This window comes from Vitis riparia, unplaced genomic scaffold, assembly GCF_004353265.1.
Source record: "Vitis riparia cultivar Riparia Gloire de Montpellier isolate 1030 unplaced genomic scaffold, EGFV_Vit.rip_1.0 scaffold861_pilon_pilon, whole genome shotgun sequence".
Classification (NCBI taxonomy): Eukaryota; Viridiplantae; Streptophyta; class Magnoliopsida; order Vitales; family Vitaceae; genus Vitis; species Vitis riparia.
Genome location: NW_023269817.1, coordinates 46,228 through 68,050, shown reverse-complemented (window position 1 = coordinate 68,050; position 21,823 = coordinate 46,228). Strand labels below are relative to the sequence as shown.

The 21,823-nt window shown below is 32.2% G+C and overlaps 1 protein-coding gene across 5 annotated transcripts; it reads left to right on the top strand.

Annotated features, from left to right (window-relative positions):
• The first annotated feature begins 10,509 nt into the window (after window positions 1-10,509).
• Window positions 10,510-17,234, top strand: LOC117910797 (cleavage and polyadenylation specificity factor subunit 3-I-like). 5 transcript variants are annotated; one of them, XM_034824944.1, is made up of 6 exons: window positions 10,510-10,607; window positions 11,304-11,519; window positions 11,631-11,728; window positions 12,950-12,995; window positions 13,080-13,229; window positions 15,370-17,234. In XM_034824944.1, exons 2-6 carry the CDS (start codon window positions 11,373-11,375, stop codon window positions 17,008-17,010), a joined length of 2,082 nt encoding a protein of 693 aa, XP_034680835.1. In that variant the 5' UTR covers window positions 10,510-10,607; window positions 11,304-11,372; the 3' UTR covers window positions 17,011-17,234. The 5 variants fall into 5 exon arrangements, with proteins under 5 accessions (XP_034680835.1, XP_034680833.1, XP_034680836.1 ...); XM_034824942.1 differs by lacking the exon at window positions 10,510-10,607 and adding an exon at window positions 10,620-10,743; XM_034824945.1 differs by lacking the exon at window positions 10,510-10,607 and adding an exon at window positions 10,866-10,959.
• Window positions 17,235-21,823: the final 4,589 nt, after the last annotated feature.

Below are 21,823 nucleotides of genomic sequence, written 5' to 3'. Positions count from 1 at the left end.
TAATTCATAATCATGCATAAGGATATTGATTTTAGACTCTTTAACTTGGTCATTTCCCTCATAAGTGACTTCTAATAGTTTCCAAATTTCTTTAGCCGACTTACAATGCCAAATACGATTAAATTCATTTCTATGAATAGCACAATGTAAGATAAAAACGGTTTTGGCATTTAATTGAACTTTCTTTCTATCAAGTTCATCCCATTCATGCTTAAGTTTTGGAACCATCACTCCATTTTCTAATTTTGAAGGAATGTGGGGACCATCTTTAATGACATCCCATAAATCAAGATTAGTAGATTGGATAAATCAAGTCATTTTGGTTTTCCAATAGGGATAATCGGTTCCCGTGAAAAGTGGAGTTCGGGTGGTTGAAAAACTTTCAACTTGGGATGAGGTTGATGGAATAGCCATTACATCTTAGACGATTAAGTCTTAACAAGAAGCCTTACTCTGATACCAATTGTTAGAAATTTGAGGTTAATCCAAACTATGGTAATTACCCTAGAGGGGGGGGGGGGGGGTAAATAGGGTGATGGTCTTTTTTTCACAAATTTAAACTATGCAAAAATAAAAGACAATTATATGTAAATATATAATAAACAAAATAAACACAATTGCATATAATTTAAAAGAGTTTAAAGAAGAGAGAGTGCAAACAAGAGAGTTTATAGTGGTTCGGCACTTCCTTGCCTACGTCCACTCTCCTCAACCTCCTAACCGAGTGAGGGTTCCACTATCTTGAAGCTTCAACCAAGCTTCCAATCTCTTTACAATTGGATTATGGTTCCAATTCACCCTCTTGGACTTTTGGCTCCAAGCACCCTTTACACTTCTTCAAGAGATATCCCTCTCTTGAACAACCTCTCAAGTGATACCCCTCACTTGAGAAAATTCCTCACAAAGATATACAAATAATGATATCTCAAAATCCTAATAATAGAACTTTAGGCTCAAAGATACAAGAAAAATTAGGATTGAATGGTGCACTAAAGATATGTAAGTTATGAAACAATGGTGCACTCAAAAACACTCTTCTAAGGCTCAAATATATTCAAGAATGATTTAGGAAGGTTAAGCTTTTGAAACAATGAAGTTTGGAGCCTTTTTATAGAAGAAAAAAAAGTCATACTAGCCGTTGGGGGTTCGACCGGTCGAGCTAGGGGTCGACCGGTTGACTAGCCGTTGGGAAAAATGACCTTTGGGCCTCAACCGGACCTCAACCAGACCTCGACCAAACCTCAACCGGACCTCAACCGGTCCTCAACCGATTAAGGTTCAACCTTGATCGGGAAGAGGAAGCCACTAGGAGAGAGAAACTTTTTGGCTCCCTCAACCGGTCCTCGACCGGACGAGCACAACCGGTCAACCAGTTGAACCGGTTGAGCCATTTTTTTGGCTCAACACTCAACCTTTTTCAACTTAAAACCTTTTAACACAAGTTTGAAAATCATTTAATACAAGGTTTCAGTTGAAAACATGAAATCATCCAATTCTTAAGATATTTAAAACAATATTACTCTTGGATGATTTTGGTGCATAAATAAATAATGAAATGCATGAAAGTCCTAGTGCACCAACAACCTTACAAAGAGATCCTAAGAAGCTTTGGTCTTGAAAAACTCTTCTCTTTGAGGTGGTCTTCTTCTTCATGATTTCTTCTTGGCTTGATTTGTTTTTGGATTGCCACTTTGGAAGTTGTCTTGCCTAATCACACTTGAAATATGATCATTAGTTCTAAACCTTGTTTTGTTATCATCAAAATCAAGATTAACCAAACCTTGGTTTCATAGTAACAAATATCTCCATTTCTATGGGTATGCAAAAAAATGGGATCATTATTACAATATTCATCTATGTGTTTATCCTATCACCTTATACAAAAAAGTAACTTACATTTCCGTTCACATGAGTACCAAAAAAACAAAAAAAAACTCACTATTACAATTTTCATTCCATATAAGTTCATAGAGTGCCAAAGCTATCATGATATCAAGGGATTGGTCGTTTGCATGTTTTCTGATTATGCCCATATTGACCACATCGACTACAACGAGATGTGCGCTTGCCCTCTCCACCAGAAGGGATTCTTACTTTCCTTGGTCTTCCTATTGGGCGTCTCGTTTTAGGTAGTAACACAACTTTGTCACGAATATGATTAGGTACTGCCCAATCTATTTCATTTCCAGTTGGATAAATACACTCTGAATATGAAGATAACAATGCTTTAGTAGTAAAATACTTGGAGCATAAAGTGCATGTAGACCCTCAATTTTGTCCTCCTAGCACATGTCCTATTAGATACTTATTTGATACTTTACAGTAGTTCCTTGGTGGCCCATAACTACTCATACTACTTACCTTTTTTGATCCACCTCGGAGACTTTGGTTGAGGGATTATCTGACCCGTTATTGTGACATTTGGCAGCCCTAATTTAGAATTAGGCTTTTCATTCATTTTTAGGATAGTTTTTAGATACACTTGGCCCATTAAGTACCACCCTAGGCCCACTTAGATTCACCTTGACCCGCTTAGACCCACCTAGGCACCTTCTAGCCTACACACACTCACTTTAGATCCACTTAGGCATCCTGGACCATATATGTTACCTTTTAGGTAATTCCCACATGACTTACATAATTTGCATGATTTGCACTTTTAATGCTGGCATATACTCGATTCCTTATTTATTTGTTTATTTTATTTATTTATCTACTTATTTATTTATTATTATTTGGTTAGTTATTTGTTTTTATTTATTTATTTTATAGGATATTGCATGAGATTGATGATTAATTGTGTAAACTGATCTCGTAATTATTTTTGTGTACCTATGATAGACATAATGTTTTTAATTGCATAATTTTAAATTAGTTTTAATTTTCAATTTCATGACCTTTACTAATTTTAATTCTTATTTTATTTTGGCATGAGATTCGAATGCACACATCAAAGAAGATCCTTGATGTACACGGCTGCATATATGTGGGGATATTCTATGCAACATGGAAAGAAGATTTATATCCTTAAAGAAAGGAAAGCAGATCACGGTTGAATGGAGGATGGAAATGAGATTTAAAGTGTTAAAGAAAGGAAAGCAGATCACGACTGAACGAAGAATAGAAAGAAGATTTTTTTTATTTTTCTAAAAAACGGGCTGCCATCTATTTGGAAGGAAGATCACCAAAATTTTGGAGAAAGGAAAGTGACATCTGCATTATTTTATAAAGTTACCTCCACCATGCATATAAGGAAGACACGGCTACAAGGAAAAGGAAGAGGTTGCTGCCCATAGAAGAATATATGGAAACTTCCATACAAAAAGAAATTGACGTCTTGGGAAGAGGAGAAAGGATTTTTGATTATACAGACGTTCAAGGAGGATTAGGCGAGGGCGCTAACAAGGTTCTGCTATCTGCATATTCTGTGTGATCCAAAACAGCATATTTATAAGCCTTGTGATTATGTCGTCAAGACAGCGCAGACGGGACCCATAACTTGTGGGAAGCCAATATTGAAGTCTTCCATTCCTGTTCTCTATACCGTCCACTTACAAAAGGCTCAGAAATATCTCCACCGAGCCTGGAAAAAGGTCAAGTTTTAATGTTGCCTCATCAAGTAAGCCTGCTCCTAAGATCCATATTATAGTAGCAGAATATGTGCACCAAATCCAAGAAAAAATAAGAGCTGCACAAAGGGCAAATAAGCATGAAGTTCAGGATCAACCAGCAATCATTGAGGTTAAGACTGAAACAGCAGATTGAATTCTGAATTTATCATTACAGATAATATGTATGGTGCATGAATGAGAGAAAAGTGAATAGTGAAAAAAAGCCGGAGGTGAGATAGTTTCGCCATGCTTGACTTTCTGGCCCTATGACTTGCAGTGAGAGAGGACTAGATAGGTTTTGCATCACTTCTCTGAAAATCTTTTTAAGGATATCTCATTGAAGGAATCAATGCATGCATGTGCTTTAGTTGAATCTCAAGCATGGGGACCACGCACCAACAGCCACACACCACTTCGGGAAGTCTCCACAACCGCATGAAGGATTCCACGCACAATTATGATTTTCCAAGAACACGCGCACAGGTCAGATCGGGAGAGCTACACACACAACAGGTCGGAGATATTTAGAATCAGATTTTTGAGGTGAGGGGTTGGAACTCAGCTGCACTATTCTGGGAAATAGGGGAGATCTCCATCGAAGCGGGCAGGAATTTCATCCCTTTTACGCGTGTTGACGCCTTGATTTAATGAAGAAGATTCTATACACATTCAGCCGTGTTGATGCCTTGGTTAAAGGGAAAGGCTTTCATTCACTTTCAGCCGTGTTAACGCTTTGATTCTGATGGAGAATGGGCAGCCACTTTGTGAATATTAATTACTTGATTCCAATCAGGTTTCAATGGCCGTGCATATAAAATCTCCATGGATGACTTTTATAACGGCTTAATGGAGATAATGGCCTTGAATTTATAAATCTCCATGGATGAATTTTAAAATAGCTTAATGGAGATAATGGTCTTGAATTTATAAATCTCCATGGATGAATCACGGAATATATGGTTGCATATGGAGAATTCCTTTGATGGTAGTTTCATGCAAAAGGTGAATTCTTGAAAACTGAATTTTGTGGTGGACACACGAGAATTGTGGCTGTGAATGGAAGCTTTTTTCATGGCTGAAAATTCATAATGAAATGTGTTGGAAATTTGGTAAAGAAGATTGATAAGTGAGCTGAAAATTATGGCAGAATAGTGGAGAAAATTATGACTCCATGTTGTGACTGAATTTTCTGTTAAATATATGTGCATTTGATGAGGGTCTTCAACGGTTGAAAATTGATGAAGAAGTAAGAGAGAAGACAAACACGGGGGGGGGAGGATTTTTTGGCAGAGAGAACTTTAGAGAGGACACGCACAAGAGTTTTTTGGGGAGCAGCAAAGGACTTCAAACACTAATTGAGTTACCATTTTGACACATCAAGAGAGTACTTTTCCTACACAATACAGGTTAGTTTTCGTCGATACAGTATTTCTTTTTTTTAGTTTGGGTTTTTAGTTTATTGGTTTAATTAATTGTTTGTGATAAATTCTTTTAAATCTCGATTCGTACAATCTTTTATTTTTCTTAGATTAAATGTCTCTCTTCTATGATTGCAATTCATTAGTGTTATGCTAGTTTATTTTAATCTATATGAAAGTTTAAATAAAGTTTGTGTTTTTTTAATTCTAGTTAGTTCAATTTTAATTTGTTTTTAATTTAAACGCATTTGTCCATCTTAATTTATTAGTTAAAAAAAATGAGAGATAAAGTTTATTTTTTTAATTCTAGATTATTTAGTTTTAGCTTATGATTTAATTTGAATGTGTTAGTGATCCTAATTAGTTGGATTTTAATTCGTTTTTAGTTTAAATAATCACACTAGATGAAGTTTGTGTTTTTTTTTATTTATTCCAATTACTTTAATTTTAATTTGTTTTTAGTTTAAATGCATTCGTTGATTTTAATTTATTAGTTTAATTGATCTTATGCGATTGAATTCATGTTTTTAAATATTAATCTTATTTTTTATTCGTCTTTTTAGGACTTGAGTTGTTTAAGTTGATTGGTTCCATGTCATTTTCATATTCTGAACTTATTAATTTTATTTCTTGGTTGATCCACTTTTAGTTTTGTATGTTTTTCAAAGCTTTAAATAACTTGTTTAATTGATCTTAAGTTGCATTATTTCTATCTTAAATATATAAATTTTCATTCTTGAATTGATCATAATTTAGTTCATATGTTTCTCTAAAATTTTAGTTAATCAGCTTAATTGGTCTTATGTTAGTTTTTTATTATTCTCCTGTGTTCGATTCCCCATTTTTAACTCCTGATTAATATCTTCTAATCTTATCTGATCTAAAGTCATTTAGTTTATTGCTTTGATAGTTTTTTGTGAAGTTTAATTTTAGAGGCCATTGGAAATTCATGAAATTGGTCTCTACCCTCACCTTTATTAGTTTTGTTGATTATTGAGAAAATTTTACACTGTGATTTTGTTTTTATTTTGGGTTGCCTATATTTGACTTGCGAAATCGTTTGTTTGTGAATAATGTCTTTCCCTTTAAAATAAAATACTTTTCTCAAAATGTTCCTTATAAAAACCTATTTTAAAAAGTTCATTTAGAGTTCTTAGAATCAAAAACCCCATTTTCTTAAAATAATATGCAACCATTTTTTGATCGGTTTGCATCTTTCTCAGTTTTTAACGGAAATTTTGGTTTTAAATCAAACACGAATCAAAGCTTATGGTCCCACATAAATGGGATAATTCTAGGCTAAATTCGTGTAAATCAATTGGGGAATTGGTGAAACCCCTACATAAGAAAATTTTTTCAAAACTTATTCTTGCTAATATCCTTGCTATTTGTCGTAATAATATCTATCTATTTTTTTGGAATTGTATATAAGATGTGTGTGATAATTGATGATTTCGTATTCTTTGATCATTTTTTCTATGCCAATAGATACGCATGTTAGGATTTCTTATTTTACTATTTATTATTTAACCCCCCATGTCCTAAGGAAGCACATTAGGAGTTATCTATGCCATCTAGGTACGTTCCCTAATACCCACTTTCTAAACCCTATGAATATGATTGTCATTGCGTACTATGCCCATGCTTGCCATCCTGTTTGATTGCCTTGATATATATTTGATGATTGTTTGATTATCTTTTACAAAAGCACATGTTGTGTGATGTATCTCTATACTAACTTTTATGTTTCATGATAGCGTTTAAGAAGCCGTTCTATTTTAAGTTTTTTCTTTCTTGTTTTATTTTCCCTTTAAAATAAAAATAAAATAAATGGCGACTCCGACTTTTTTCCAAAATTAATTTTTCACCAATAAAAAGCGAGTCTCGCCGATCGAGTGAGGGCACACGTGAAAAATGCGGGTCCACAATGTAACATGAAATGTTGTAAAATCTACAAGCAGCAATAGCATGTGCACATGGAATATGATCAAGATCAAATTGTCGACATGTGCATGAACGAGTGTCTAAATTCACTTGAGCACTAATGCCAGCATAGTTAACATTACACTCTTTGGAGTTGATAGGTTCCACTAGATATGTTGCTAACATATTATACCTCCAACGAAGTTCTCCATCAGCCCACATGGTAAGTTCAGTTGACATTGACATTGCTTGTTGTTGACGAGTCACAAACCATTTTTGAAGTAAGTTTCTCAATTCTTCAACCAATTGCAAAATCGGAAGATCTCTAGCATTTTTCAACACAGCATTAAGGCTTTCAACAATCCCTGTCATCATGATATTATATCTTTTTCCGATAGAATATGAACGTGCCCATCAATCAACTCCTATATCCATCAAATATCTTGCCGCTCTTGGGTCAATCATCTCTAGTTGCTCAAATATAAAATTAAACTCTGAAACACGATAAGCATGGGCAGCATCATGGAACAACTTATGAATTGCAGGATTCTTGAACTTTGTCTTCAAATTTTGTCCAACGTGATAAGTGCAGACACCATGCCTCACATGGGGAAATACTTTATGTACTACTTTCTCAATGCTACCATGTCGATCTGATATCACAAACAAATCATCAATGTGTCCAAGTGTATCATGCAGTTTTTGTAAAAACCACTCCCATGAGGCGTCATTTTCTTAATCACCAATCCCAAAGGCTAAAGGGTATATCTGATTATTGCCATTTTTACATGCTGCAATAAATAAAGTCCCTAAGTACTTTGCTTTCAAAAATGTCCTATCAACTGCAACCACAAGCCTTATTGATGTGTGAAACCCAGTAAGAGATGCACCAATCGACATAAAAAAAGTGTTTGAATTGATTATCACAATCAGTAACTATATCAGTAATGGTACCAGGATTTTTTTGCTCTAAAACATAGCAATATGATGGTAAAGTGTTATAAGACTCCTCAGGTGATCCCCTAATAGAACCTAGAGCAAGTTCTCTAGCTCTCCACGCCTTATCATAACTTATTTGAACGTCATACTACTTTCAAATGTCTGCTACAATGTCTTTTGGTCGAAATTCACAACCAACCCCTTGATATGTTTCTTTTATACTCTCACCAATCAACCAACTACTTACATGTCGATTGTCACGAGACATCATATTTAACAGACAAGTGTGTGTTGAATAGAATTTCATTATTTGAAACATAATGGAAATCCTCAACTTGGTAGCACGAACTCGCCACTTGCATTCTTTATCAAAACATTCAAAAGCAATAACTTAGTAGTGGATTTAGTTGTTTTGAACTCAAATTTCCTTTTCAGAGCCATCATATACAACTTCCTTTGTAATTCTTTCTTACTTGAGTATATTTGGTGCTTTTCTAGATGGTGATCACTAATTCCACTAACTATAGGTTGTTGCATCATGTTTTGTCTTTCATTTGCTACATCTTCAATTATAGTGGGATTGTCATGTATGAAACCATCATTTGTATCAATCATGGTCAAGATTTCTGCACTCTGAGCTGAACCAGTTCTGAATGAGCCAATTTGGGTCACTTGCTTATCATTAGTAGGGTTAGTATTCATCCTATAATCCTCCTCATTAATTGCAGTCTCATTCATGCTTTAATCATGAACTTTATACCCTTTAAGTGACTCATTTTGAAATCTTGGTCCATTTTCACCATTAACAGTAAGAGTTTCAACTGAATCACAATGAATGTGTCTACTTTTATGCATCAACATTGAGCCCCCATTCAATTCTTTATCAATCTTAGAAGAAATATGACATTCAAAATAAGAATTGCAAATTGATTTCTAATTGTGATTATCAATTCTCTTTTCAACTGTGATGCACAATGGAACAAACAGCTTACCATTTGTACAATTTAAACCAATAAAGAATTTCACATCCCCATCATCAGTTAGTTGTATAAGACTTGTGGGTATGTTGGCATTGAATGCATACTTCATTGAAATAAAACAATTTGTTGGATCTAGCTTCAGAATATGATGGACAACCCCTAATAACTCTTTATATGATATAGTTTTCGAGATCTCAATGCATTTACCTTTACTTCATTCGAAATAGAAAGCATTTCCATCTCGTACCCATTCTCCTTCATATAAAAACATTATTCCCACTTCATCAACCACTGAAATAACAAAATAATTCAATTAGTGGCATCAACAAACAATATTAGAATATTTTTTAGTTACATCATAGCATTAGCACCAATAAGTAGGTATTAATTTTAAAAAACTCATTCATTATTAAATACATATTATTTCATTACACATATTTATTTTTTTAATAAACAACAAATAAATAACATTATTAATCATCTTTACTACCTCAAATAATACCAATAATGCTATAGAAATACAATGTATATAGTTATTAAATAAATTCAGACATTGTAACTTTAAACTATTTTAAACAATAAAAATATATTTATTTACTATAAGATTGGTTATGTTGTAATTCATTTAATGTCAAGGATAATTTGCAAATGATTCAACTCAAATTGAGTATAATTAAATAAAATAACAATAATATAATGTTACTATAAAATAACTATATACAATCTTAACTTACGTCTAGTTCAACTTAACACATGTCAAGTTCAACTTAATATCGGTAAGGTTTTAGTATATAATTAAAAAAGATAACTTTATATATCATATTAAAACCCTATTAACATATATATTTACATCTATATAAAGAACAAATATACAAACAATACCAAAACCATCATAAAATTCCATAAGTTTTATTATTTACCATAATTTGATTTTTCCATATGGACAATATTTCTCCATACTACACTTTTTAAGTTGATTGTTTCCTTCTTTTAATCATTTTTTTCATGGTTGTAAATGATATTAAAAAAATTATAACAATTTCAAACTTATTTAAATATTTACTACATCTCATTAAATGTTTGAAAATATTCAATAAATAAAACATGAAAGAAAAAAATATGGAAAAATAAAAATAAACGTACATTGTTTATCCAACCATAACTTAAAGCGCTTTAAGTTGAAGAAATTTGAAGAGAAACCGTGTGAGACTTGAAGAAATGCACTGAAAAGAGAGAAACAGAATAACAGGAGAAAATGAAAAAAAAAAGGAAAAAGTGGAAGAAAGAATAAAAAAGAGGTGAATGAAGGGAAATAAAATTAGAATGGGAGGGAAAAAGGAGTTGATGTAGCTGAGGGGTATTTTTGTCCAGATTGGGTCATTTTGAAGGCTATTAAAAGTGAGGGGTTAGTTTTACAATATTGAGGGATTTTTGTCCCTTTTGATCGGTTATCCCTAAATAATTCTCATATTTTTTTTAAGGCTATATTTTATTAAAATGTTAATATTGATTGGCTTTGAAATTAAAATTTTGTGGAAAAAAATAAAGTAAAAGAAAACGAAATGGCTTAAACCGGAGGCACACATCAGATCAAACCCGGCTCACATCCGGACCGACCATTCCAGCCCGGTACTTATCAATCTTTCAGAGGGTGAGGCAAAGAGGGAAGCATCTTCTCAAAATTGGGGTTTTAGTTCACTCTCTTCCTCTGCATGGTCTGAAATCATTTCATAACTGTAACCTCTCTAACTCTCTCGAAACTTTCTCCCTCTGCTATTTTCTATGCATTTCTTCTTTCTTTGTTCTGAAGTTTATGTTTTTTCTTCCTCCCCTCTGTTTGGTTCCCGAGAAACTCGTGGGAAATGCAACCAAGTGAGTTGAAAATTTTGAATCTCTTATAATTGCCTTCATACTATGCTTTTTTTTTATAAGTTTCGAGTTTCTTCTTTCTTCTACTTCACTCTCTCTCCTTATTTATATAAGGTTGTTGTGTTTGGTTGCTGAGAAAAGTGAGGAGAAGAGAGTGAAATGAAGCAATTGAATCTTGCACTTTTATGTTGCTTTCTAGGGGGATGAGTGCTGAGAGCTGTAAGATTTAAATTTTTGATTCTGCAATTTCTCAGCAAACAAACAGTGCTTTCTCGTACTGGATTTTGAATTTTGAGCTTCAATTGGGTAGATAGGTTATTTCTAGTGAAGATTTTCTCAGAGAAATATAAATTTCAACTGTACAGAGTTATTTTACTGAAAGTCAAAATTTAATTTTCCCAAGCTTAACAGAAATATATTCACCAAAATAACTGGAGTTGCCAAGAGAAAAATGTCTTTTGCTGGAATTGTATTTATTTTTGGGTATCATTTTATTAATGATGAAGCGTTTTTTTTTTTTTTTTTTTTTTTTTGAATCTTTTTTTTTTGTATTTTTTAATCAGTTGCAGAGCATTTTGCATGAATATAGAGTGGTGTTAATTGAAGGGGTCTGAGCATTGTTCAGTTGAAGAATGGCATCTACAGGGCCATCACAGTCTTTGAAGAGACCAGATTCCTCATTAACAAGAGGAGACCAGCTGATTATTACCCCTTTAGGTGCTGGAAATGAAGTGGGCCGTTCCTGTGTCTACATGTCCTATAAAGGGAAAACCATATTGGTATACCATAATGCATTATTCTTTTATTTTGGTTGCTAGTTTTTATACTTTGTTTTCGATATTTTTTTTTAATTTGTTTGTTTCTATTTTGTTCCTGTTCTGTGATGATAGTTTGACTGTGGAATTCATCCTGCATACTCAGGCATGGCTGCTTTGCCATACTTTGATGAGATTGATCCTTCAACCATTGATGTCCTTTTGGTGACACAGTATATTCTTTTTCCTTGTTGAATATTGTAATGTTATTTGTTTTTATAACTTAGTGATCTGCTGAATTGAGAAATGAAATTTAGAGAATATCATGATTGTTCTTTTATATTGGACTATATACCTGGGTATGGTCATATTTCTGCCAAAAAAAAAAAAAAATCATTTAATGAGTTCTGTCCTGAATGGCCTTACTTAGAAAAAGTGACCAAACAACTATTGTTAAAGCATATAAAGATTTGACTAGGACCAGCTGCAAGTACTCCATCCGTACCTTCTCTTATCAATATCTGGTGCTATTAGGAGCACTGCAGATATATCTTTAAAGTAATGAGACTACATCTACCACCCAAATTTTAAGCCATTATCTGAATATCTCCTGCTTCTCAATGGCTTCTTCATTCCGTTCACTAATATTTCTTTTTTCTCAAGGAATAAACTCTTGGAGATTCCTTTCCTCGTATGAAATAGCTTCCTAAAATTGAAATCTATCCCTGGGCTCTTGTGTGGCCTTGAGATTTTTTCGGCTTTGAGTAGACTTTCTTGAGCCCAACTTTACTCCAGTTGAAATTCTGACTGCATGGCTGATGAATGCTCTTGAAATGGTTGAAAGCACATCAATAGTTAGTGATCTACTACTATAAGCATGGTTTTGAGAGTATTCTCTGTAGCTGTATTAGAGGGATCACTCTATACAAAGGCCGTTGGCCATTACAGGTTCCTTTTCTGGGGTTCTGGAGGGATGAAAGGGTTAATGGACCTACCCATTTGCATCTCTGCATAAAGTGTCCATACACAAACTTGAACATGTACTTTCATATGTAAGAGTGCGAGAGGTTACAAATAATTGAATCTATCAGCTAAAATTCCTTCAGAAAAACCCCAATCATTCACCTTCTTTGATTATGTTGAAGTTCCCATTGCTTTTCTCAGCATTGTTTTCTTCTCAGTAAATGGATTTATGGTAATCACATACTTATCTCTGAGCAGTGCTCTTAGTTGTGTCATGTACCAGCATATCTTCTTAACAGTCATTTCTTTTGATATCTTTCATGTCTGTCTTGTCAATGAACTTTTGTAGATCTTGAAACTTTTTGGTGGAACTTTCATCTTTAGTTTTTCTTTTTGTCTATCTACTCTACTTTCTCATCTGAAACTTCCCCTGTTCTTTTAGATGTGCTTTCCACTTTCTTGCATTGTAATGTGTTGCATTTCCTGTGCAGCTTTCACTTGGATCATGCTGCATCCCTTCCATATTTCCTGGAGAAGGTTGGCCATTTTCTTAATCAAATTTTATGCAATTACTTTGCATATGTTTTTAAATAAGCTAAAATATTTGAATTTGTTCATTAGACCACATTCAAAGGGCGAGTTTTTATGACTCATGCAACGAAGGCTATCTACAAGTTGCTTTTGTCTGATTATGTAAAAGTGAGCAAAGTTTCAGTTGAAGATATGTTGTATGATGAACAAGACATTCTTCGCTCCATGGATAAAATTGAGGTGTGTTTATTTTTGTTTATAGATGTATGTTTCAATCTCAATTTTTTTAAGGCTTGTAATATTTCTCCTCAAGTCCAAACTGGTTTTGAAGCTAATCTAAATGCATCCCTTTCCCTGGTTGGTGGTGAGTGACTTTGATTTGGCTTTTTTCATCTTTTTATTTTCTGTTTTGAAAATTTTTGTAAATGTTATCTTTTAAGTTTTATTGTATTTAATATTTCTTATTATCCAGAGGAATATAATAATGTTCTTCCATCTGCTGTATTCCATTGAAACTTGGATTTGGAACAATGACCAGAACTTTTTATTTTTCTTCTTCTTTTTCCTCAACTTCAAAAGCCTCTTTACCCTCAAAGATCCTATGTGTTTTCTCCACCATAGGCACTGAGCTAAACAACAAGTATCGACTAGAAATTAGTCCTAGTCATGGAAATCTTTTCATATTTCTCACCATCAAATGCTCCAATGCTACTTATACTTCCAGTGTACTGTGTTCACCATTTTACATTGGGGCTTTTCTTACATATATTTAATATATACATATATCCTGTTATTTGCCTATCTCGCCATCCCCTCCACCTCTTCCCCCCCCCCCCCCCCCCCCCCCACAAAACCAAAAATATAAAAATTAAAATTAAAATGAAAGAAATCCAATGCTACTTGTTTTACTCTTTTATGTGGATTATTTTTGTCTTTCATCAACTATCCTAATGCTGTTTGTTGCTCTATTTTATGCCTTGACAATGTAAGTATTGTTTTTATTTATAATTTTTGTGAACTTGTTGCTTTCTTAGAACTTGTATAATATCTTACCTGGAAAGTGTTCTTAGTTAAAAGAGCATTATGATTCTATAGTTCCTAATCAGTTGTCTAATACCCTAACTGAGAAGGTTTGTTAGGTATTATTACATGTCATGTTGAATGAAGCCTAAGCCTTTGGTGCCCTTCAGGCCTGGGTTAGGTGGTAAAGGGATGGGGAGGGTTTGTGGGAGGTTCCAAGTTCAAGTCCCAATGGGAGCAAAATTTACCTATCAAAAAATAAAAAATAAAAAATGAAGCCTTTGATTCTATTTTTTAAAACGTATATTTTTTTTTTTTTTATGTTGTGAATTTACGATAACTAGATGCATGTAATGTAAGATTATGGTTGTGCCTTTAATGTAACTATCTGTTTTAAGGCATGAATTTCTCAACATAACTCAACTTGATTGGATGTCAACTTGTAGACTGAAGTGTTAAAATTGCAATGTCGAGTTGTTTTGATGTTTATTGGAGAGTATTTATTTTCCTCTGTTTTGATCAGGTTTTGTAAAGTAAGGAAGGATTTCTCATCCTTCTCTTGTACAGTTGCACTTCCATTTTTAAATCAGGTTTTGTAAAGTAGGGAAGGATGAGAAATCCTTCTCTTGCACTTCCTTTTTTAAAGGCCTGAAAAGTTATGGTCACAATGTCAATCAGGAAAAAAAAAGGTTATGGTTACAATAACTATCAAAAAAAAAAAAAAACAAAAGTTATGGTCACAATGGTCCATGTATCACAGATTAGCTTAAATCTGGTTATTTAAATTTGCGATTAGCTCTAATGTTCTATCTTGGGACTCTTATTTGAAATTAATAGTGTCACAAATGTCTACTACCTTGTCCTAAAGCCTTAATCTTTCTACCATAGACATTCATACCTGAAAAATAGATTCTACCTGAGTGTAAGTACTACTGTTTTAGATCTCTATAACATCTGTGGGCTTTCTGTACTTCACCTTCCATGAGAACAGATGGGTTTTGTCTTCAGTTCTGGACAAATAAAACTAACATAGTAGGAATTAGTCTATTAAGATTTAAATGGCTATACTTCTAATATTAATTCATGTTTTGTGTTCCACAACAACATTTTTTCTATTGTTCTGAATTTAGTTTCAAAATTGTTACGTAACTAATCTAATAAAATATAAAACTTGTTCACTAAAAAAAGCAATATGGTGGGTGTGTGTGTGTGTATCTCATATGCCAAAATATTGGTTGCATATAATCCTGATCTATTGCAGAATGTTGGGCCATTTACAACAATTGACTTTAGATATGTAGCTTAATTTTATTATCTCATTTAATCTTCATGTAACTGTAATTAAATCTCCCTTCTGCAGGTTATTGATTTCCATCAGACTTTAGAAGTAAATGGTATACGATTTTGGTGTTACACAGCTGGCCACGTCCTTGGTGCTGCCATGTTTATGGTTGATATTGCTGGTGTCCGAGTACTTTACACTGGAGACTATTCTCGCGAAGAAGATCGTCATCTCCGTGCTGCTGAGATCCCACAGTTCTGCCCTGATATTTGCATAATTGAATCCACTTATGGTGTCCAACTCCATCAGCCTCGGCATGTGCGAGAAAAGCGCTTCACAGATGTCATCCACTCAACCATTTCTCAAGGGGGCCGTGTTCTAATCCCTGCATATGCTCTAGGTCGTGCCCAAGAACTCCTTCTTATCCTTGATGAGTATTGGTCTAACCATCCTGAGCTCCATAACTTCCCCATATATTATGCTTCCCCCCTTGCAAAAAGGTGCATGGCTGTTTACCAGACATATATCAATTCCATGAATGAGAGGATCCGCAACCAATTTGCAAATTCGAATCCCTTTGACTTCAAGCACATATCACCCTTAAAGAGCATTGAGAATTTTAATGATGTAGGTCCATCAGTGGTGATGGCGAGCCCGGGTGGGCTTCAGAGTGGGTTGTCAAGACAATTGTTTGATATGTGGTGCTCTGATAAGAAAAATGCATGTGTTATACCTGGGTATGTCGTGGGAGGGACATTGGCAAAAACCATCATTAATGAACCCAAGGAAGTTACTTTAATGAATGGTCTTACTGCTCCCCTCAACATGCAGGTCCATTACATTTCTTTCTCTGCCCATGCAGATTTTGCACAGACAAGTACATTCTTGAAGGAGCTCATGCCACCTAACATCATTCTTGTTCATGGAGAAGCTAATGAGATGGGGAGGCTCAAACAGAAGCTTATCACCCAGTTTGCTGACTGCAACACCAAAATTATTTCCCCAAAGAACTGTCAGTCAGTTGAAATGTATTTCAACTCTGAAAAAATGGCAAAAACCATTGGGAGGCTGGCTGAAAAGACCCCAGAAGTTGGTGAAACTGTCAGTGGTTTACTGGTAAAGAAAGGGTTCACTTATCAGATAATGGCACCTGATGATCTCCATGTCTTCTCGCAGCTATCCACAGCAAATGTCACCCAGAGGATTACTATTCCTTACACTGGTGCCTTTGGTGTAATAAAGCACAGGCTGAAGCAGATATATGAGAGTGTTGAGTCATTGCCAGATGAAGAATCTGAGGTTCCAGCTTTTCAAGTCCATGAACGGGTGACAGTGAAGCATGAGTCGGAGAAGCATATTTCACTGCATTGGACATCAGATCCAATTAGTGACATGGTTTCTGACTCCATTGTGGCTCTAGTTTTAAATATCAGTCTTGAGATCCCCAGGGTAGTAGTTGAATCAGAGGCCATAAAAACTGAAGAAGAAAATGGGAAGAAAGCAGAAAAGGTTATCCATGCACTCCTTGTTTCTCTGTTTGGAGATGTGAAGTTGGGAGGGAATGGGAACCTGGTGATAAGTGTTGATGGAAATGTGGCACATCTTGATAAACAGAGTGGGAATGTTGAGAGCGAAAATGAAGGCCTCAAGGAAAGAGTGAGAGTGGCATTCCAACGGATCCAAAATGCTGTGAAGCCAATCCCTGCATCTGTGTCTTAGCTCCTTCCCTCAGGTTTTCTCTGTATTTTCAACTTCTTCCTAATTAATTCTGAATGTTGAGGTTAAAGTTCTATATCAATCAATATTTCTTAATGTAATTAGTCTGCTTATTTTAGGAAAATATTCAACACTGATCCATCTCAGTCCCAAGCTAGATCACATACATCAACTTTTTCTTTCTTGTACCTTATATGTGGTAATGCTCAAGAGATTTTCCTCTATGATTTTTGCGATTCGTCTGAGCTTCACAAATGCATTATCTTGTTGAGCAGCGTCATATCCCCAGAAGTTATGGTTATCAATGCATATCATTAGTGAAGCATGTAAATAATGTTTTTGTTTTCCTGGGTTGTGTTATTGTTTGATGCTAATTCTAGATCTGGTGATGAGTGGTCTTCTGCTATTAAGATGAAACTTGAGCCTGTTAGTAATTTTCTCAGCAACCTTTGATTAAAATGGAGGTTTTGTGAGCATGGAAGTCTTGGGTTACTGATAAATTTGACCACCCATGGACAACAACCATGTTGCTTGTTGCTCAGTCCTATCTAGGGATTCAAATAGAAGATTTACAGGAGATATTGTTAAATTCTTAGAGATTTGTTAGCAGTTTTATCTGCAAATATAAAATCAACTCTTGTAAATCAAGAAAGCTTGGTTGTAGGTTAGTTGGAGTAGTTATTTAGTTCCTATTATCGTGTCTTGTATTTTCTATAACAAAGACTTCTATAAAGCATTTTAATAGAATGCCAAAACACAAATTATTCCTTCAAATATTTCTCTTATTTTTATGTTATCAAAGCTTTGTTTGATAGGTTATATATTCAAGCCTTACTGCATGTTTGTTTCCTTGATTTGCATATTTGTTTCTTTAATTTATTGTGTAAGTCCAAAAGGGCTCTTTGTGGTTGTTTACCTATAGGCCTATGTATCTCTCCACATATAGGTTAAAGAACATGATATGCATTGTGAACCAACTCGTCGAAAAACACTGAAATCTAAGCCTCCAAATCTGATTTGCATTCTGTCTGGATCATCACTATCCATTTGAATGGTGATAATTTTCCTTGTTGGTCTCATTCTGTCCATAATGAGTCCATTTAAATGTATATTCATGGACCAATCGTAAACATTGTTGAGTTTCTTTTACCCCCTCATCCCAATTTTTGTGCATTAAATTTGGTTTTTTTCTAATATCTATTTCACATCTACAAATATAGGGTGAGATGATTTAAATTACATATATATAAGATATTGTTATCTTTATGTTGATTAATCGATAATGAATGATGGATGAGTGGATCCATCAAGTGATTTAAAAGTTTTGACACAATCCTTAAGATGGGTTTGATAAATTGATTTAATGTCTTAATTTAGATACTTATATGTAATAAGAGAATAGAAGGGAAGGAAACAAAAGAGAACGGAAATTCTTATGATTAGGATTAGAGTAAGGACTAGGATTTGATAAAAAAAAATTGTTAAGGTTTTGTTTGATAAGTGTTTTTAAAAACATCTCTGAAAAACAGTTTTTGAAAACTATTTTATCATATTTTATAAAACAAAGTCTATTTGATAACTTGAAATGTTTTTAACTTATTTTTTATATTTTTAAATATGACTTTAAAATAACATTTTATCCACAGTGCTTTATTTTAATTTTTTTTTAAAAAAAAGTCACGAAAAAGTGAAAACAACTAAAAATTACTAAAATGTGTTATTTCAAAATATTATATTTTCTTTTTTTAAATTGTTTTATGTTTTTAAGAATAGAAAACAATTTTTTATTTTTAAAAATATAAAATAAGGTGTTTTTTTTTAAAAAAAAAAAATCAGTTACTTGTTTTTAATTGTTTTTACTTCTTTTCTTGACTTGTTTTAAAAAATAAGTATAAAAATATGAAAAATGATTAAAATAAAAATAGTACATATAATTTTTTTAAATATATTTAAAAATATAGAAAATATGTTAAAAACTGTCTGGGAACTAAAATGTGTTAAACAAAACATCATAGTTTCTTTCTTTTTTCCATATAAATCTTAAGTATGAAATGACAAAAATATTTTGTTCTTCAACCTCTCAGCTCTCATCCTACCAAATCCTTCTTTTGAAAACAAAGAAAAAAAGGAAAAAAAAATGGGGTGCATGATTAGGTCAACTACAATAGTAGGCTAAATACAATGTGAGGATTTGATCCAAGTTCTTAGTTTTAAAGAGGATCCAACTAACCAATAAGCTAAATGCTACTTGTTTAAGGAAAATGTTATTATTTGATAAATTTTATTTAAGCATTTATGCTTCATTTAGATATATTTTTAATTTTCTGTTTTTAAAAATAGAAACTTTTATATAAAAAATAGATATTATTATACAAAAAGATTTAGACTTGTCTTATGCTCCCATTTTTTAAAAATAAAAATTTGAGGTGATAAAACTTTTTTAATATCTCAAATTTTTAATCCATTTTTTTTATAAAAAAAAAAACATTTCATTTTTTTATGTAAAACTCTAAGACTTCTTATATTTTATATTGAAGTTATTGTTATTTTTATTTTTAAAATAGAAAATAAAAAATATATCCAAATGGACACTTAATATTTATACAACTTAATTAATTAAAAAATATATAAATAGTAAGGCAAGTAACATTTTTATTATGAGACATTTTGTACAATAATTGAATTCATGGCCCATGTGTGGTACATTTCCCAACTAGAATAGTTGCAAAAGGACAACCTCATTATTGTTGTAATACTTGTTTTTCATCTATTATTTGTGATGATAGTTGTGTTCTCTTCAATCTATTCATGTATAAGCATTCATTAGTTTCTTATACTCCCTCATCCCATTTTTGTGCATTAAATTTTGTTTTTTTTTCCTTTTTCTCTAATAGCTATGGTGAGATGACTTAAATTACATATAGAAGATATTGTTATTTTTCCTTGGATCAATCCATCATCAATGACGGATGAGTGGATCCACCAAGTGGTTTAAAAGTTGTTGACACTATCCTTGAGATGGATTTGATAAATTGATGTAATGTCTTAGTTTAAATATTTATGTATAAGAAGAGAATGGAAGGGAAGGGAAGGGAAGGGAAGGGAAGGAAAGGAAAGGAAAGAGAAGGAAAATAATTATGATTAGAATTGAAGTTAGGATTAGGATTTGATAAAGAGATTTCTTAAGGTTTTATTTGGAAAGTGTTTTTTAAAAATAATTCTAAAAAATTGTTTTGAAAAACAATTTTTAAAATTTATTCTTTAATATTTTATAGAATAAAGTATGTTTGAGAACATAAAATTTTTTTAACTTATTTTTATATTTTTAAAATAATTTTTTTTATCTATGTTGCTTTATTTTTAATCATTTTACGTATTTATATAATCATCTTTTAAAATAACCTTCAAAAAACAAATAAAAATAACTAAAAATAGTTACAAGATGTTCTCTAAAAATATAGTATTATATTTTCTACTCCTTTTCTATTTTTAAAAATGGAAAACAATATTTTGTTCTTAAAAACAAAAAATATGGTATTTTTTAGATAACATTATTTATTTACTTTCAATTGTTTTCCCTTATTTTCTTGAGTTATCTTAAAAAATAATTATACAAATATGAAAAATAATTAAAACTAAAATAGTACATACAAAATTTATTTTTAAAATATAGAAAATATGTTAAAATATTTTGCATTCCCAAACAAGTGTTCTATAAAATATTATAAAATAATTTTAAAAAACTATTATCAAAAACTGTTTTTCAAAACTATTTTAAAAAACAAGCATCAAAATTGGACCTAAATCTTCCTACCCTCATCTTCTTTCTTTCTTTTCTTTCTTTTCTTTCTTTTCTTTCACATAAATCTTAGATATGAAATGACAAAAATACTTTATTCGTCAACCTTTGAGTGTCTCTCATCCTATCAAAACCTTAACCTTATTTTATAATTTTCATTCATTTCCTTCTATTCTCCTAAAACTTTCTTCTTCTTTTTTTTTTTAAAAAAAAACAAAGAAAAAAAGTTGGGTACACGACTAAGTTCACTGTTGAGTGTTGATAAATTATTTTTAGTGGTATAATAAAATATGAGAAAATTATTTGATAACAATTTTTTTTTTCTTTCCTTGACATTTTTTAGAAGCAGATATAGGAACATGATTACACATTTTTCGAGTTGATTTGATGTTGGGCAAAGACTTTAAAATGGGTCGGGCAATTATTTTGATTGTTTTTGTACTCAAAGAATTATTGAGTTGATCCATAGACAAATTTGGACCTCATGCTAGGCAAAGACTTTAAAATGGGTCCAACATGGACAATTATTTCAATTGTTTTGGTACGAGTTGTTGAGTTGATAATAAATTTATTATTTGACAGAACTTAGACAAACTATGTCGGATCTCAATGAATGACATGACTTGGTCTTTGTTTCAATTTTTTTTTTAAATTAATTCATCTTAAATCTTTTACTAAGTATACTTTTTTTATTTATGAGTTTTTTTATTGTCACTTTTAAGTATTGGTTTAAGTAAAATGTCATTATTTGATCAATTTTATTTAAGTATTTACACTTTATTTATATATATTTTTCAGTTTTTTATTTTTAAAAAATGAAATTTTTATATAAAAAATAGAAACTCTCATATAAAAAATATAGACTTAGATTATGTTTCTAAATTTTTTAAATAAATTTCAAAATTTGAGGTGATAATTTTTTTTAATATCTCAATTTTTTAATCAATTTTAAAAAACCATTGCCTTTTTTTATATAAGATTATAAGACTTTTTATATTTTATATAGAAATTATCCTT